General features: G+C 42.4%; 1 protein-coding gene across 1 annotated transcript in view; it reads right to left on the bottom strand.

The window, feature by feature from the left end:
* Positions 1-20,039, bottom strand: part of nrbp2a (nuclear receptor binding protein 2a) — a 42,391-nt gene extending 22,352 nt beyond the window's left edge. The window contains exon 1 of the mRNA XM_053628063.1: positions 19,863-20,039. Coding sequence (XP_053484038.1) covers positions 19,863-19,982 — 120 coding nt within the window. The 5' untranslated portion in view covers positions 19,983-20,039. The remainder of the gene's footprint in view (positions 1-19,862) is intronic.
* Between the last annotated feature and the right edge of the window lie 206 nt (positions 20,040-20,245).

Here is a 20,245-nt window from a genome sequence, read left to right as displayed (position 1 = left end):
AACATGGTGCAAAGAGAACGGACAAAATCACCATGGGAACCAAGTCGACCTTATTGTGCTCGATTCCAAGGTCTTCGGATTGAGCCACTTCCTGCTTTATCCTCCTCATCAACTTCCAGGAAGGGTTGACGAGGGTGTTAAATACTGTATTAGAACGCAGAGGTTGAGATGCACAGACTAGGCAAGTTCTAAGACTGGATAGAAGCCCAAAAAGTCCATACAACAGTTTTCATAGCGGAATTAGTATGTAAAAAAAAAACAAAAACAAAACAAAAAAACAACAAAACAAAACCCTAACCCAGATCTTTTAAGAATACCAAATGCATCCCTCTGAATGGGGGGGAGGAGGATGTTATGGATTTTATTTCGGTGCGAGTCTTCCCTCTGTGGGTTTCTCAGACTGTTGCATAAGACGGCGGATATTTCCTGTGACAGACGCAGTCAGGAAGGAACACGGATAAGGCCTCAGGTCTAAAATAAGACTTTTGCACAATAAACATTTATTCTACACCTTAATGACTTTGCTTATCATTTCCCTAAATCGAATACACTTAAAGGCTTGAAACTGAAAACGGCCCAAGGTCCCGAGACGACTCCAGCACTAGTCCCTGAAGTTTCTAATGATTTACTTTCTGGGGTTTTGAACATAATCGTAATAATTTTAAGAGCTTTAGATATACACGAGATACAGGAGGCCCAGATTATACAGAGATTATAGACTGGGCTGAGAAAAGATTGGAGTTTTATATAATCTCTGTGTGTGTGTGTGTGTGTGTGTGTGTGTGTGGTGTTGTTGGAAATTTAAGGCTGGGTGAGCTAAGTGCTCCATCTGGTTTGAATGGTTACGCAACCAGGGTTGTTTCCTGCCACCTATGCACTCGGGGTAAAAATCAAATGTACAACCCAGCATTTGCACACACACACACACACACACACACACACACACACACAAATCTATCTGATCTGTGTGAGCCAAAAACAAATCATGATTACAGGACTTTGCCCAGCTGTAATCAGATGGAGATAGCTTTGTAGGTGCCGTACCTTACTACTACAGTAAACATGTGGTCTGTAGTCGATCAGATTAATCTTTGTGCTACTGTGCTTTGCTGATTTGATACGCTTTTCCTCAAGTCGTACGAGTCAGCATTTTATTTGACCAGAACGATGAGACTTCATGAGCTGAGAGGCGCGACAGTCATGCAGTCATCAGTAGACAATTCCACATTGAACACACACATAACAGTGATTTCATCCAGCTTCCTGTTTTTCCAGAACTTTTGAATAAAAGAAAAAAAAAACAAACAGATTACCTAGATGCATTAATCCGTCCGCCTCAAACGAAAGCATTATTATTAATGTATTAATGTGACACTACACACACATACATATATATACATTTGGACACGCCAATCAGCCTACCATGCATGTCTTTGGACTGGGGGAGGAAACTGGAATACCCGGAGGAAACCCGAGCAGCACGGGGAGAACGTGCAAACTCCAGACAACCCTGGAGGTGTGAGGCGAACGTGCTAATCACTAAGCCACAGTGCACGCTAAATACATATCTTTTTTTTTTTTAATGTATAAGTCGTGTGCCATATGCGTGTGGGCAGGTACTTGTGTGCACACAGCTGAAGCTGCTTCATCAATCAGCACTCGTTTGTCGATTCATTCATCGCCACTTCGTCAAGACGGTCGGGGGGGGGGACTTAAATACAGAAACTGGAAAAGGACAAGGGCAAGGTCATTACAGAAGGCTTGAGTAGTAAAAGAGAACAAGAAGACCAAACAGAGGAGGCCTAGAGGTTCAAAAATGTGCATGCTAAATATGGGAAGCCAACGGAGCCGTAACTAGGATCGACATTCATCACATATATTATATTATCCTTCTATGAGTAGCTTGACGGGTTTGTTCCACCTGCAGCTCATGAAATGAAATTGTCGTCCCGACAATTATTCACTTTATTCCTATTCCCTCTGGGACATTTCATAGTTAGGTCAAATGAAAGCCGTAACGTCAATAATAAACACAAGTTACGCCTCCTCAGCTAATGTTCAGCCACCAAATACGCTCCGCTGGAAATGACAAAAATGAGCTGTTTAGCAGCTGAAGATTTTTCACTAAACACGTCTCACCATTTTCATTCTCCCGTGTGCGGTTTTATTGATGACTTGATCGAACGACGATAGCACGGTGCCAGAGAAAAGCTCCACCACATGAGAGTAGGACACCCAAATCAATAAGCCATGCAGGGTTTAGCACAACACGGAGACACGGTTTCTGTTCATTTTAGAGAAGATATGAATACAAATACGAAGCCGACTACGGCATCTTTTCAAACTACTGCACACGATGCATCACAGGGCAGCGGAACACATCCAGAGGAAAGCCTCTGTCTGCCCTCTACCACATGCATGAGCTCAAAGATGCCGATTATTGTCTAGTATTACTGTTATTGATAGGGTAGAGAGTGAGAGAGAGAGAGAGAGAGAGAGAGAGAGAGAGAGAGTGAGAGAGTGTATGCCATCCCTCCCACCCAGAAAACACGGCCAATATTGCTCTCTTGGACTCGCAGCCACAGATGGGGTATGTGGGGTATCGTTGGGATTCAAACTTGTGATCTCCGAGACGATAAGGAACGCTTCTGGGTTGCGCCGTGAAGTAAGTTACTTGATCAAGTACATGAAATGAATTTTAAATCAGTATTTTATAAAAAAGTCAACAATGAGTCAACAGTCATTAAAACCATTACAGAGTAACACCCCCAAATATAAACTGTATCTTTAAGATATGCTTCGGCTAATCTGATCTAGGGAGCACATTGTGTACTCATAACAACTCCTCTTTCCTAGAAACTGGGCAAGGGAACATGCAGCAGGAGGGTGAGGAATACCAGATGGATGGCTTCATGGAGTAAGGCGACTGGCTCTCGCTGACTGTTCTTTAGCCTGGCTGGGGGCCAAGGTGCACTCTCGCTCATATCTGACTGAATGGAACATGCTGACCACTGGTAAAACATGTATAAGATAAGCAGTTCATTCATTCATTCATTCATAGTCACACCATAGCTACCACAAAACCACAATACGTCCGGCAACAATAAGGGCGATATCTGTCTAGCGTAACACTAGTTCAATTTTAATGCTACAATCAGGCGGTTTCTGGAACAATTTATTCTTTCAAAAGGTTTTTTCAAAGTTATAAGTTTTCCAGTGCTTCTATTCGAACTACTACTTGATGTTAAGGCATGTTCAAACACTGACTACGTTTACACGGACAGCAGTAATCTAATTATTGGCCTTATTCTGAATAAGACAGTATTCCGATTAAGGTGTTTACATGAGTCGCTTTTAGAATACTCCTTTCATGTTCAGGTTTTACGTGTTATAGAACGTAGATGGATTAACGGCACACGTCATTACGTCACCACGTCACGCCGTCCCTCCAGGATTTCACGTATCGACATACAGGTGGTCTTCATTATGGAACCGTATACAGTTTTGTGTGTTTCAGTTTTAATTTTACGAAAGCTTCAAGTGCAGTTAATTATCTGTCATGCCGTACGTGCAAATAGACGGCTGCTTGAAGCCGTGGGCTGCGTCCCAAACCGCGTACTTACCTACTATATAGTAGCTGAGATACGTGTATTACACCTACTATATACTGTAGTAGGTAAGTACGCGGTTTGGGACGCAACCGTGCTCTCTTGTTTGCCGTTAAACGGTCGAGCGCTGCCGTGTGTGATCGTGTCCTGTCGCACAATGCGGTGAAAACTCTCACACGACGTTAATAGTGTGATTAAGGTGTGTACATGTCTGTAATACACGTCGATAATGCGACTAAAACAGGAATACTCCACACGTCTTAATTCCATTTGTGTTTACTTCGAGTATGACTGTAATCGGATTAAAGGTCATCAATAAGACAGAGACCGACAGAGAGAGATTAAAAACCTTTAAAAAAAATGCGCGAGCTAATTTACTAACAGGGTCTACACAGGGTTGTGTCTTTTACATAATAGCAAAATAAACACATGTTTACCAGTTTGGCTCATTTGCCTTAATGAAAATGTAATTCAGGACGTTTCTACCTAAAGGTGCCGAGTACAGGGTGGAGCCGATGCTTAAAAGTTTCCACACACACAGACTGATTTGTGTTTGTAAATTTAATACAGGCAAAAGCGCAAGAATAGAATTTGCTTGAATTAAGTCAACGTCTACTAAATCCATCAAAAATGACAAAATAAAGAACATTTCTCAAAGCGATTGCGTAATATCACTGTGGCAAAGCAGAATTCATATTACATATTCACGCCGCACCTTCACAGCGCCGGTGCTTACACAGAGTCTACGAAAATAGTCTCATTTACATATCCCTTATTAACCTCAACCATGGTCAGGTCTACACTCTTTTACTTTTGGATTGTAAACCCCCCCCCCCCCCCCAAAAAATAATCTGTGTTACACGAGTTTAAATCGACTCTTCTGGGAGTCTTTTGGGGAACCAAGATTGCCACGGCTAAACTTGCCATTAGCACAAGCCAAATTAACTTGTCGTTTCCTCCATGTTTTGCATGCGAGATCATTCGTGCAATTCTTCTTGGTAAATTACCCAAAACACCCCAAACCAACCATGCACGCTGTTTATCTGACTGTACAAGAACTGGTTATATTTAAATTTCTGTGCAATTTCTCTGCTCATAGACAGTAAAGTCTTCTGTTCCATCAGACACAACCGTAATCTGCATCTGGGATCACTCTTAATAGGTACTAGATCGTAAACAACACAAGGTATTCTGGAAAGGCTGTCAAAAAAAACCCCCAAAAAAAACAACTTCCAGTTGTTCTGAGAACTATACAGTTGCTGGATGAGATCCTGCTTTCCATTCACACCAAACGGTACCAATAATGACCATTATGACAGCAACACGACGGCAGCTCTGGTAGAAAAGCTTCTAAATTTCTTGAGTTTCTATACATTTTATAAAAAAAAAAACCCTTTTCCTGTGTTGGAACCACTGCCACCATAGACGAAATGTGAAATACAGTGGCATCATGTTACTGACTTATCAGCTCAGTATTATGTGTTATTCATAAATCCAGTGCAAGTTCTGAAAGTGCAGGCTCGGTTCAGGTGGAGAACAGTGCAAATGGAGGACCTACAACAAAAACGGAAACAACCATCAGCCCGACCACAACAAACTAAAAGACACCTCCTATTCCACCAGCCTTCCTTGGCGTTGCCTCATTTTGAGCCATAAACACACCAATGATTCTTGGCACCCACACACACACACACACTCTCCATCTCCAGTCAATGCACTAAATACACTAAAGCTTTCAGATCGAAGAGCTACCTTCTGTGCCATATCTCCATTTCAGTTATTCAAAGCTGCAAGGAAGAACAGTAGAAGAATTGCAGCCACTTGCAAAAAAAATGTAAAAATTTAATAGTCACCCACTCAAGGTCAAAAGCGGTTGTTATGTCATTATGGAGACAAGTTAATGCAAGCCTTCTTTCAGCATTGTGAGGATTTCCTGGAATTGTTGTGTAACCTGCAATGAATTTGGTCACATTCACGCCAGCTCACCTGGGGAAATTCCTGACACACATTTTCAATTCGATTTCCTCATTTCATTCCATTTCTTCAAAGAAAATGCCGCCTTGACTTGAAATTCCTACTCGTCGACTCAGGGTAGTCTTCGTAACTAGGGGTTCCCTTCGTTTACAGAGCGACATCAAACTAATATGGCTGCGCACGGTGTCAGAGGTAAACAAAGTAGGACTTCTTACCTTTAAATGAGTTATGCTGTATATACACAAGAATTTGATAACGACCCTGTACTCTGACCCCGACCTCATAACATGCTGGGATATGGAAAGAATGTATTTGTGCTGTATGTAATGTATATGTGACCTTGTGTCTTTATTGGTCACATATACATTAAGAAAGACTTTATTCTTAATTGGTCACATATACCTGGAGGAAAGAAGGTTAAGGGCCTTGCTCAAGGGCCCAACAGTGGCAGCTTGGCAGTGCTGGGGCTTGAACCCCCGACCTTCCGATCAGTAACCCAGAGCCTGGCAGTGCTGGGGTTTGAACCCCCGAGCTTCCGATCAGTAACCCAGAGCCTGGCAGTGCTGGGGCGTGAACCCCCGACCCGCCGATCAGTAACCCAGAGCCTGGCAGTGCTGGGGCTTGAACCCCCGAGCTTCCGATCAGTAACCCAGAGCCTGGCAGTGCTGGGGCTTGAACCACCGAGCTTCCGATCAGTAACCCAGAGCCTGGCAGTGCTGGGGTTTGAACCCCCGAGCTTCCGATCAGTAACCCAGAGCCTGGCAGTGCTGGGGCTTGAACCCCCGACCCTTCCGATCAGTAACCCAGAGCCTGGCAGTGCTGGGGTTTGAACCCCCGAGCTTCCGATCAGTAACCCAGAGCCTGGCAGTGCTGGGGCTTGAACCCCCGACCCTTCCGATCAGTAACCCAGAGCCTGGCAGTGCTGGGGCTTGAACCCCCGACCCTTCCGATCAGTAACCCAGAGCCTGGCAGTGCTGGGGTTTGAACCCCCGAGCTTCCGATCAGTAACCCAGAGCCTGGCAGTGCTGGGGTTTGAACCACCGAGCTTCCGATCACTAACACAGTAACCCAGAGCCTTAACAGTCAAGCCACCTCTCCATTTGCTTTAGATGATCTCGAACAATGACTACACTGATTGCTGTTTGAGGAGGAAAATATACATCACTCATCACAGTTAGCTAACAAAAGCCAAACATGGAAGCACTTTGCATATTGAATGCACCAAGGTCAACAATTATCCATCACTTCTGAGATAACACAAATGCAGTCTTTGTTTACATTACACACTAATTAAGAGAGACTGAAAATCAAACTGAATTACTGAACGATTCGAGTTTAGATTTGTGAGTTTTAGATCGATCTTCAGTCACCGCTTTGTCTTGGCCAGGGTCACAATTGATCCGGAGCCTATCCCGAGAACACCAGGCGTGAGGCAGGAGTACACCATGGAAGGGATGTCAGCCAACTGTAGGGCGCCAAACATGCACACATTTGTACTTCTTGCACACCTAGTGTCGATGAAGACTCACCAATTTAACTACCCAGGGACCCTCATGCAATAACGCAGTAACACTGGAACCCACTGAGCCCTCGTCCATTTTCGTTTAAAAGTACAACTTTATATGGTAATACCAAACACTACAATATAAGTGAAGCTGATAGCCATAGCCATAAAGCGCAATCGACTATTGCGAAAATGTAATCTCTCACTGGTTAACCGAGTATGGAAGATTTATGATCTGAGCGACGGGTCATACAATGCCATGGCCACACAGTTGGCAGCCTGCTAGCAATTCACAAAGATACCATGGATGGTTTAATGTGTACTACTGTGTGTATTTGTTTGCGTGTCAAAGAGAGAGCGTGAAGAGATAGAAAGAGATTTAGTGGGCAGAGACCAAGACAGACAATAGAGACAAAGGTGAAAGGATAAGAGAGGAAGAGAGGGGTGAGAGAGATTTGTTGGGTACAAAGAAAGAAAAAAAAAGAAAAGAAATAGACCTACAAAGAGAGAAAGGGTGAGAGAACGAGAGCAGAGTGAGTTTTGGTAGTAGAGAGCCAGATAGCCAGACATACAGATAGAGAAAGAGAGATAAAAAAAAAGCAAGAGAGACAGAGTTTAACAAGATATTGAGTGGAGAGCGGTAGAGATTTAGTGGGCTGAGAACAAGAGAATTAGAGAGAAACAGAGAGAAGATCAAAGAGAAAAATACAGAGTGAAAGAGTCAGACAGAGCAAAGACCCAGAAACAAAGACAGATGTGCCTGCTATGCACAATCATGAAGCTTATGCATTACCAATGGCCTGTGTGGGTGCCTGCACGTCCATAGAAACTAAAAAAGGAAGGCCCAATTATGCCAACAATAAGGCAACGACTGCTTGAGGATGAATCTAACCACATTCAAATACAGTCCTGAATAACCATGGGCTTTCAATCCGGAGACTCTCTGTACACACTACTGCATGATCTCATTGTTTTCCCTGTGCTGCTGGTGTCCATGACAAAGTGATCACAGCTGACCTTTGCTTAGCACCGACAATCATCTCTTTCTCATTGGTCAAGCTGCAAACAGTGACGCCGATGCAACGTTACGGATAGAACTACCGCATTATCGTGTCTGACCTTCTGTAGCTTCATCGTTCAGTTTCTTCAGAATCATCCGCTGACAGATACGGTAGATGTGGCTAATGGGATAAGTGGTAGCTCAGTGGTTAAGACGTTGGACTACTGATTGGAAGGCCGCGAGATCTAAGCTGCTACTGTTGGGCCCTTGAGCAAGGCCCTTCATAAGGCCCTAGCACTGCCAGGCTCTGGGTTACTGATCAGAAGGTCAGGGGTTCAAGCCCCAGCACTGCCAGGCTCTGGATTACTGATCGGAAGATCAGGGGCTCAAACCCTAGCACTGCGAGGTTCTGGGTTACTGATCGGAAGATCAGGGGCTCAAACCCTAGCACTGCCAGGTTCTGGGTTACTGATCGGAAGGTCGGGGGTTCAAGCCCCAGAACTGCCAGGTTCTGGGTTACTGATTGGAAGGTTGGGGGTTCAAGCCCCAGCACTGCCAGGCCCTGATCTCCAAGAGATCCAAGCTGCCCTTGTTGGGCCCTTGAGCAAGGCCCTTAACTCTCGCTGTATCATGGCTGACCGTGCACTCTGACCCCAGCTTACTGACATGCTGGGGTATGCGAAGAAAAGAATTTCACGGTGCTGTAATGTATACGTGATCAATAAAGACTCATTATCATTATAAACATCACAGTCGTATGTAATCTCAATGTCATGTTTAAATATACCTGGAGACTATTACTCTGCTACTGATGTGTCAGTAAGAAACCATCAAATCTACTGGTAATAGGTAGAGCTGTGGCATGAGGAAAGGATCAGTTTTATAGAGTAGTGATAAGCTGGTCTCTGAAACAAGATAGCCACCCACTATCATTTTATCCAATCATTAAATAAAAACTATTTATGCTCAGTTTCAAAGTCAATCCACTAGACTGTTTTATTCATCTGCATGAAGGCCATTGGGGTTGCCTAGAAGTATCGTACCACACTTCTGGCAACAATGACATTTTCGCACCACTCCCTCTGACAACACTGTCAGTTCAGAACCTACAATGCTAACCAAACTTCAGTTTTTACTAATATATAACTTTTTTAAGCCATTTGAGGGTGGGAGTACTTCACAAGGAAGCTAATCTTAAACCCTGCTTAGTCATTATACCAAAATATGCTAGCTCCATGTCAGGCTTGAAGGTTGAAGCTTAGCTTTGCTTCAGCCACATGAATTTCAAGCAGCTGATCCAAACTGGCCAAAATTCAAGCTTTCCAAAATATCCTACAGTAAAAGGTTACTGCATGGGAAAATAAATAAATAAATAAATAAAAAACTCCAATGGACGAAGAAGCGGCATCGCCTAGCAGCTCCAAGATCCATTTACAGATTGTCCTCAAAGTGACCCAAAGGGAAAATTACCTTAGTCACATTCAACATACACAAATGAAATGAGAAAATTTGTGCGGACCTTCATAAATCAGACTACAAAATAGCTACATGCCAGAAAATGCTCATATCCGCTGTTAGGGCAATAATTCAATTTTAAACAAACTGATCAGTAATAAACCTGTCTAGAAAAAGGACACAAATGTATTTTGCACCCACACACAGTGAGGAGGATGGATAGAGAAGCAAAAAAAAAAAAAAGAAAAAAAGAATACTTTCCAATGATCACGGTTGGAAATTTACAGAAGATATATTTTGACATCAGCAAGTTTGCAAATCTACAAATCATCTTCATCTATCCACAAATCTAAGCACCTGGAACTTCGACTGGAACCAGGTTCCATCGTTAGATTTGACTGAATAGAGGGGTTTTTTTGGGGGTTTTTTTAGCAACAGTCAAAGTGGGTTTGGCACACAAAAAAAAACAAAAAAAAAAAAACCCCACCAAGGATGGTCCTACAGATAAGAACCTTATCTCTACTGTAAAGCATGGTGTACTCTACTGTAAAGCATGTGCAATGTGCATGTGCAATGTGGGCTGTTTTTCCTTCAAAGGCCCTCGGAACCTTGTTAAAATACATGGCATCATGGACTCCATGACGTACCGGCCGTTTTTAACTGAAACTCCGTCTGTCTCGGCAAAGAAGTTACGACTGGGTCAGGGTTGGATCTTCCAGTATGACAAAGATCCAAAACATACAGTGAGGTCCAAAGGTCCGAGAGCACTAGTGAAAATGTTTCTATTTGGCATTATTTTTTAATTGAATACAATTAATTTTCATTACATATGATATTATTGACAAGAACTTGCGTGAATAGTAAAAAAAAAAAATGAAATATTGACATGAATTTCAAAGTTTCTTAGTATTTAGTACACCCCCCCCCCCCCCTTTTTTTTTTGCTTCAATGACAGTGTGCACTCGAGCTGGTACAGACTCGACAAGTCAAACCCATCAGAAGAGATCAGACATGAGGAAAATCTGACCTTTGCTACGAAGCAGCTAACATGGCTAACCACAAATTTGCTTACATTTAAATAGGGACCCAGAAACAGAACAGAATCTAGAATATGAATTATTCATTAAGATATTAAACATGTACTTTCTTTATTTTTTGAATACTTCAAAATTCGAAAGAACTTTTGTTTATTTCCAATTTGAAATGAAAAATGCTTCTACAAAACAGAATAATGCTTTTGACATAACGTAGCGCAGATGTGGCAAGAATTGCTAGAAACATATTCCTGATCAGGGTTTTGTAGTTTCTTAGAATAAATTGACTTCATTTGAAAAGTTTTTAACTCACATTTACTGTGGGTGCCAATAATTCTGGACCTGACTGTATACACAGCAGTGTTGGGAGCAGCTAACTACACGTAATGATGCTACTAACTAAACCCAACAATTTCCATGGGGTGTACTTACTTTCACATGACAGTTTCAAAGTAGCTTCCCTGACACGGATATACAGAGGGATGATGAATGAAAGGTAAAACCAGTTTATCTTGGTGTAGGGCCACCACAGGCTGCAAGAACACCTTCAATGCACCTTGGAACAGATTCTTGCCCTTGGAGGCGGAAAACAAAAGCCCTTTCTATTCAGTCTTTAACTGACATTTTGCTATTTTCAGTCGATTGTCTGGGCTGCTTATACATCACGTGTGTGCCCGTGAGCCTCCATTAGTACTCCCAGACTTCAGGTCACAGCTGGAGTTTGTTAGTGAAAAGCCCTGAGGCTAGAATCACCTGTCTGGTTAGTTTAAGCGTGGTGATTTCAAATAAGCCTGGATTAGCGGAGTTAAAAATGCAGCATGGAGGAGCATTTCCAAAACTGAAATTATTCATGAGGACCTCGATTAAGTATGGAAAATTACGAGCACTGCACTACAATACCCAAAAACCTAAAGTTTCGGTTCTGAATTCAGTGGTCTGTAATGCATAGCCCAAGGTTTCACAAATTTTAGCGTCATTATTATTATTATTATTAGTAGTATTATTATTATTATTATTAATGTTGAATGACTGTGAGATCACCATCAACTACTATTATCTTAATCGTTCCAATTATCAAACTATTTGCAGTTAGTCATCACTATAGTTATAAACCTAACCGACTGGACACTTGGATTTATTGTTTAAAATTACACTCCAATTTGTTTATTTTTAGGAAGTTGTTCTTTTACCTCTTTTAAGCCCCGCCCACATGTGCATGCATTCACTTGCCTACTACAGTGTATAGCAGGAGAAATACGTGTGTTTCGGCTACTATATAGTAGGTACGTACGCGGTTTGGGACGCAGCCCACGGCTTCAAGCAGTCGTCTATTTGCACGTACGGCATGACAAATAATTAACCGCTCTTGAAGCGTTCGTAAAATTAAAAATAAAACACCCGAAACTGAATACGGTTCCATATCGAAGACCAACCGTGTGTCGATACGTGAAATTCTGGAGGGACGTCGGACGGCGTGACGTGGGGACGTAACGACGTGTGACGTTAATCCATCTACGTTCTATAACACGTAAAACCTGAACATGAAAGGAGTATTCTAAACGCGACTCATGTAAACACCTTAATCAGAATATTGTCTTATTCAGAATAAGGCCAATAATTAGATCACTGCTGTCCGTGTAAACGTAGTCAGAGTCAGTATTTAATTGGCTGGTCGTCCTGAAGATGACTGAATGCATTAGATTTTATATATAAAATTAACTGACCTATAGTGCTGTGCTTTTCTGGTCTACTACCTAGAATAGTGGTATGCGTTTATTACTTTTTGTAGACGTAGCTCCGATTCTGAGCGCTCACTTTTGGAAAGTATGCAGCCTTGCATTGCTGTGCAGTCGGCTGAAGCCGACTCTCGCAGTCTTACGTGAATCCTGGGTTAATTACACGGTGACACTGAAGGAAAGTTGAGCTACAGCACAGAGCCTCTACATATCACAGCAAGGTGCAAGGCAGCCAGTCAGTCTGTATGAATCGACAGCTGTTTTCATTGTAAAATTGGTTGCTTGGCGAAACATGTGCTCTGATATAAGTGATCTAGGGACCACGTACCAGCTCAGACACCTGGGCACACACACACGTACACACGCCATTAAGAAGTTAGCACTGTAAAAGCAGTTTGAAGTATGACATACATGCAAACAAGTGGTGGTTTACATAGAAAGCAGTAGTTTGCCTATAAAGCAAATGCATTTTGAGGACATGTTGACAAACCCGCACCTTGATATTCCCCTGAGGAACCCATGACTCCATGTTGATTTAGGCCTACAACTAGCAGGGGACGTCCCACAAGAGCCAAAGCCGCCCCCCCCCCCCTTTAAATGCATCTGGCCACCCCTAAGCCCCCCCCAACATTTCCATATACCACTTCGATGAAAACATTTCCATATCATCCGCGAGGAGCAATTAAACTGGAAAAGAAATGAAGTTTACACAAGCCAGGAATGAAATCTCATGGAGATTGATTCTGGGAATTTTTTAGAAGATATCACATGCAAACAGAAGCGGATACGTTACAGGAAAAGCCGTGTGATAGTATTTGAGGCAGCTGAAGGGGTGGAGGACTCATCACTGAGCGGTTTCTCAGTAAGGTTTCATTTACAAGTGGATACTGGAAAGCCAGGTTTTTTTTTTAATCCCCAGTTGCATTAAAAATAATAACAGTACCAGAACAAGTAAGAATCTTGTACAGTAGCACTACTTGTATGGTTCTCTGCTAGATATATCGCTTTGCTTGTATTTTCTCATTTGTAAGTCACTTTGGATAAAAGCGTCCGCTAAATGAATAAATGTAATGTAAATGTAAATGCAAGAATAAAATGTATGCTGTTTTTATGCCTCGATAATGCTTTCATGTTTGTAATAATAATAATAATAATAATTTAGAGTAGGGCTGGGTGGTACAGCTAAAAAATGTATCACGATATAATGTAATATAATATAATAACTTTTCACGAATAAAAGTTTCATATTGTTCGGTATCGATAATTATCGATGAGTTTTAATCTTACGAGTAGGAAAAAAAAAGGCTTGAATTTACCCACTTTGTTAAGGCAAACAAGGAAGAATTTTAGTTTTAACCATCAAAAAAAAAAAAAAAAATAGAATTTCGACAAATTTCTTCTCTTATATCTTCTACGAAGTTTACATAGAGTAGTGTTAAAGAGACTCTTGAACTTAATAAATACAATGTGACCAAATGTGTGCAGTGTAAAAGGCAAACTTTGAGGGAGATCAACATGACGTTATAACGCGTTATAACCCTAACCCTACTCCCATTGGTTCCTCTATTTCTATTTAAAAAGTATCCAAGTGTAAGCATTCTCTAAGAAGACAGAATTGAGTAGCAAAGGCCCTACATCAAATAGCTTTCTCAGAATCCTGCGTTTTGGCTTTAGTCATTATAATTCTTCCTAAAGTCATATCCAGTGCTGCTTGAAAGTTTGTGAACCCTTTCGATTGTTCGATATATCTGCATTAATATGACCGAACACATCATCAGATTTTCACACAAGTCCTAAAAGTAGATAACGGGAACCCGGTTAAACAAATGAGACAAAAAATGTTATGCTTGGTCATTTATTTATTGAAGGGAAACGATCCAATATTACATTTCTGGGACATCAATGGGATGACAATCAGGTGTGAGTGAGTGAGCGCCCTGTTTTATGTAAGGAACAGGGATCTATCAGAGTCTGATCTTCACAACACATTTGTGGAAGTGTATCATGGCATGAACAAAGGAGATTTATGAGGACCTCAGATAAAAGGAGTTGAGTATTGATGCTCACCAGGCTGGAAAAGGGTACAAAACCATCTCTAAAGAGTTTGGACTCCACCAATCCACATTCAGACACAATGTGTACAAATGGAGGAAATTCAAGACCACTCTTACCCTCCCCAGGAGTGGAGACCAACAAAGATCACTCCAAGAGCAAGACGTGTGATAGTCTGTGAGGTCACGAAGGAACCCAGGGTAACTTCTAAGCAACTGAAGCCCTCTCTCACATTGGCTAATGTTAATGTTCATGACTCCACCATCAGGAGAACACTAAACAACAGTGGTGTGCATGACAGGGTTGCAAGGAGAAAGACACTGCTCTCCAAAATGAACATCGCTGAACCTCTGCAGTTTGCTAAAGACCATGAGGACAAGCCAGAAGGCTGTTGGAACAATGTTTTGTGGATGGATGAGACCAAAATAGTACTTTTTGATTTAAATGAGGAGTGTTATGTTTGGAGAAAGGAAAACACTGCATTCCAGCATAAGAACCTTATTCCATCTGTGAAACATGGTGGTGGTAGTATCATAGTCTGGGTCTGTTTTGCTGCATCTGGGCCAGGACGACTCGCCATCATTGATGGAACAATGAATTCTGAATTATACCAGTGAACTCTAAAGGAAAATGTCAGGACATCTGTCTGTGAACTGAATCTCAAGAGAAAGCGGGTCATGCAGCAATACAACGATCCTAATCACACGAGTCGTTCTACCAAAGAACGTTTAAAGAAGAATAAAGTGAATGTTCTGGAACGGCCAAGTCAAAGTCCTGACCTTAATCCAATAGAAATGTTGTGGAAGAACCTGAAGCGAGCAGTTCATGAGGAAACACACCAACATCCCAGAGTTGAAGCTGTTCTGTACTGAGGAACGGGATAAAACTCCTCCAAGCCGATGTGCAGGACTGATCAACACTTACCCCAAACGTTTAGTTACAGTTATTGCTGCACAAGCGGCTCACGCCAGATACTGAAAGCAAAGGTTCACATACTTTTACCCCTCACAGATCTGTAACTGGATCATTTCCCTCAATAAACAAATGACCAATTATTAGTAATATTTTTGTCTCGTTTGTTTAATTGGGTTCTCTTCATCTCCGTTGAGGGACATCGGATGATGTTTTAGGTCATATTTACGCAGAAATATAGAAAATTCTAAAGGGTTCAAAACTTTCCAGCACCACTATACTTGCTTCATTTTATATGACACTGCTCCACAAGCAGGACTTGTGTAGGCTAAAATTGACTGTCTATTGCTTTTGTAGTTGTTTTCTGAGCCAACCACTCAGAAACTAGTCCCTCTGTATCCACCATGAAAAAAAATCAAATAAATAAAACCGCTCCTGATAACTAGTCAAACACTCCCACTAGGAACAGCAGTGTATTGAGACAGGACCAGATCAACCTGAGGGAAAAAACGGACAACTTCACTTCGGCTCCTGTACACGGGAAAACACGTTTCCTACGGAACATGTACGCTAGTGCACGACATAGAATGTGGACCTCATTATTTCATACTGTACAAAATGCACTTAAATAAGTGGCAGTGAGCCTTTGGGGATTCAGCCATTCTAAACAAACATGGCTTTCGCCTTCCGAGCATGTGCGGCCCAGCTAGCGACGCTGACGCAATCGTCGTGTGTGCTACTAGCTCTCTGGCAGGCATTGTGTGTATATGCGGAGCAAATAATTCAACTGAAGTGCTGAACGCTCACACACACACACACACACACACATCCCTCCCGCACGTTACTCTAATTATAGGCCTTATAGCTGCAGTTTACTGGGAAGCGTTATGGGAGAACATGCCACCACATGCCCACAGCGGAAAACTCAGTACACCGAGCAAAATACTGTAACTGATCCGCACAACACCAGCGGTGCCAACTGTCATCAGTGGTAGTCCTTTAGTGCATCGAATTGCACAACAAAAAAAATCTCAGTGACGTACAGTATTGCGTTACCTCATACACTTATGACATACAACCTAGAGTAAACTCGAGTAGTGTTAAATCAGCATTCAGTATTGAACTTAACTTTAACTTACAATTATGGACCAACCCACCACAGTGTTTAACACGACGTTAAAATCGCCTCCTTACAACGCTCAGGGTGTCCGATTAAATCTGAAAGTATTAACGCGCACCTATTATGGTTTTGACAATAACGCTCCTAATTTTGTTTTAAAGCTCTCATACGATAGATTTACACGCATCCGAGATCACAGAACACTTTAACGTGCTCATAATTTAAACTGCAGCGTTACCTTTTTTCCCCCCAGTGTCACAAACGACTCGTTCAATGATCCGTTCTAAATGATTCGTTCTAAACTCCACCTTTCAGAGAGAATACTCTGCTCCGATTGGTCACATGTCCCAGTCTCTTATGATTGGTTTACCGTGTCGGCGAGCAGCCGATGAAGACCAGAGGCGGGGCTTTTTGTTACAAATCTACGTAGGTTAGTACAGGAAGTAAAGTCTGGAATCACTAACGAATCGTTTCAGCTGTTCGGAATCGATTCCTTCTTTTGGGAGTCGATAACTCTGCTTTTACATTCGTGAACAGCTCTATAAACACACTACATGAAAGGTAATATCTGAAAAAGCATAATAGGTGCACTTTAACTCATAGCTGCAATTATGAACGAATACCTACCATCAGGGGTTACATTTTTAACCAAATCTAAATTGCCCCTAGGTGCGAACGAGTACGTGAATGAGCATGTGCATGACTTCTACCCCTAGATAGATCCACCATGACCACGACCAGGATAAAGTCGTTGCTAACGAACGAATGAATGAATGAACGAGTGAACGAATATCTTGCGAAATCAAGAACCCTTAAGAATTCGTCAGTCGTTCCAATGGGGGATGCTTAAAAGTTTGCACCCTACAAATAACCTACAACAGTGTTTCTCCAGCTGAACCGAGGGCACTTTTAGGAAGCTAAGAACCTTTAAAAAGACAATACAACGACTATTCAACAAGCAAACCACTCGAGACCGCGTTACAGAATTTCATACAGCATACACAGAAGGCCTATATTTTAAAACCTAAACTAAAAATCTACCCAGAACCACTTTTACAGTATATTAAATCTTTATAACGAACACACGAAACTCAATGGTGTCCAAGATGCATGTTTACAATGAAATGACATTCTGAGCCGATGGGGTTTTTGGATGGAGGAGGAGTTTTTCCCTCCCCCTCATTCATTGCCATGAGGGTCTATTCTTAATTTGGTTAAATATTTCCTACCTTATCTACAATGTTGTTTGACTACCTGCTGATAGAGGTCCAGGTAGCATTTAGCCTTTGCTTCATTTCTACCTAAACAGACACATGAGGAATCTGACCAATCAGAGCAGAGTATGCTCTCGGAAAGGAGGAGTTTAGAATGAATCACTTAGAACGGATCATTGAACGAGTCGTTTGTGACACTTGGGGGAGGAAAGGCAATGCTGCTATTTAAATGATGAGCACGTTAAAGTGTTTTTTGACCTCGGATGCAGGTAAATCTATCGTATGAGACCTTTATAACAAAATGATGCACGTTTCAAAACCGTAATAGGTGCGCTTTAACATGAATGCCACCGGAAAATAGGGCATGAGAAAATCTGTCATGCTTATGAGCCTATTAAATGCTAGCAGTCAGTGTGGAAGACAGCTGCTAACTTCTCATTGGTGTAAAAGGATCACAGCACCAACCAACGAAATAACACTACGATCAGCACAGATATTTCAACAGAAACATACTTCTTTCTTTAAGGAGCAAAGCTGAAGATCATCTGCAATGTGAAAGTGTCCACTAGGGCAAAACAGTAAATCATACAAGTGTGTTTAATACAAAACGAAAAGAACAACGCAAACAGCTACTGTTATTGTTCACTGACTTTTAATCACTCGTGTACGTTCTCAAAGTTGCTATGTTAGTAGTTTCAATTTAACCCCGGACAGAGTGCCAACCCAGCGAAAGGGCACATTCGCACACACGTTCACACACTACGGACAATTTGGAAATGCCAGTCAGTCTACAACACGTCTTTGTACTAGAGAAGGAAACCGGAGTACCCGGAGGAAACCCCCGAAGCACGGGGAGAACATGCAAACTCGGTGCACACAGGGCGACGGATGATCCGAACCCCCAACCCCAGAGGTGCGAGATTACAAGATTTCCGACAGCATGACACACACTCTGACAGTGAACACTGACTACGTTTACACGGACAGCACTAATCTAATTACTGACCTTATTCTGAATAAGACAATATTCCGATTAAGGTGTTTACATGAGTCGCGTTTAGAATACTCCTTTCATGTTCAGGTTTTACGCGTTATAGAACGTAGATGGATTAACGTCACACGTCATTACGTCCCCACGTCACGCCGTCCGACGTTCCCTCCAGAATTTCACGTATCGACATACGGTTGGTCTTCGTTATGGAACCGTATACAGTTTCGGGTGCTTTTATTTTTAATTTTACGAAAGCTTCAAGTGCGGTTAATTATCTGTCGTGCCGTACGTGCAAATAGACGACTGCTTGAAGCCGTGGGCTGCGTCCCAAACCGCGTACGTACCTTCTATGTAGTAGCCGAAACACATGTATTTCTTCTACTATATACTGTAGTAGGTAAGTACGCGGTTTGGGACGCACCCGTGCTCTCTTGTTTACCGTCAAACGGTCGAGCGCTGCCGTGTGTGATCGTGTCCTGTCTCACAATGCGGTGAAAACTCTCACACGACGTTAATAGCGTGATTAAGGTGTGTACATGTCTGTAACGCACGTCGATAATGCGACTAAAACAGGAAATACTCCACGCGTCTTAATTCCATTTGTGTTTACTTCGAGTACGACTTTAATCGGATTAAGGATCATCAATAATCGCTGTTTACATGCTAGTTTCTTAATCCGAGTATCGTCTTAATCGGATTATTGTTGTCCATGTAAACGTACTGACCGTGAACTCAACTCTAGGCTTCCCAGCTGTGAGACCTCTGTGTGTGAACGCGTGTGGGCAGAGATAAGGTTGCAGTGCTTTCTAACTAGCACTTATCTCAAAGTGGAGGTCAGGAAGTAAAGCCGAGCTCAGGGCTGTGTCTCACCCGGGCACACACAACACAACACAACACCACTCCACTCCACTCCACTCCACTCCATCACCGTGCGCATGCGCAAACCTCCAATTAACATGGACGGGTAATCGCGCCTGTTTGTTTTCATTCATAAGAACAACACATGATGTAGGGTCAGATTATACTGTCTTGGCAGACATGTGTGCACAAGTTTTGATCGCAAGTTAATGACCAGTCCTTTTTGCGCTAAATAATATTTCATATCCAAGATGCACTAATGCAATCCTGTTGTTGTTGTTGTTTTTATTCAAGCGTGTCTGTGCTGCTCTTTGAGAGCATGAAGATGCAGGCCGTGTTTAACCAGTTGAGAGTTTCTGCTTGGTGTGGGTGTGTAATGACAGAATCAGATGGAGTGGACATACCTGCTCCTTCCGCTTCTGCCAGCGGCCGCACGGGCTCTCCTCCAGGATCTCACTCTCATCCTCGCTCTCCTCTTCTTTTCCTCCAGACTCCGAGATCCTCTCCGGGACCGACATGGTCATTTTACGCGTTGAATCCAACAACCCCCCCTTCCTCCTCTTCCTCCCTCCCACCCCCCTTCCTCCTCCTCCTCCTCCTCCTCCTCTCTCTGGCTCGGTCTACAGCCCGAACTACGCACACGCGATTTGTAGCCAAACTGCACTCCTGCTTTATTGAGCTACACAACACTACACTACACTACACTACACTACACTACACTGTTGATCATCCTGTTCAATGCAATTCGGAAAGTGATGTCCGAGATATGCACAAAAAAGAACCGACA

The sequence above is a fragment of the Ictalurus furcatus genome, chromosome 7, assembly GCF_023375685.1.
Source record: "Ictalurus furcatus strain D&B chromosome 7, Billie_1.0, whole genome shotgun sequence".
Taxonomy (NCBI): domain Eukaryota; kingdom Metazoa; phylum Chordata; class Actinopteri; order Siluriformes; family Ictaluridae; genus Ictalurus; species Ictalurus furcatus.
The sequence above is the reverse complement of the archived record's forward strand: the minus strand, read 5'-3'. Positions and strand labels throughout refer to the sequence as shown.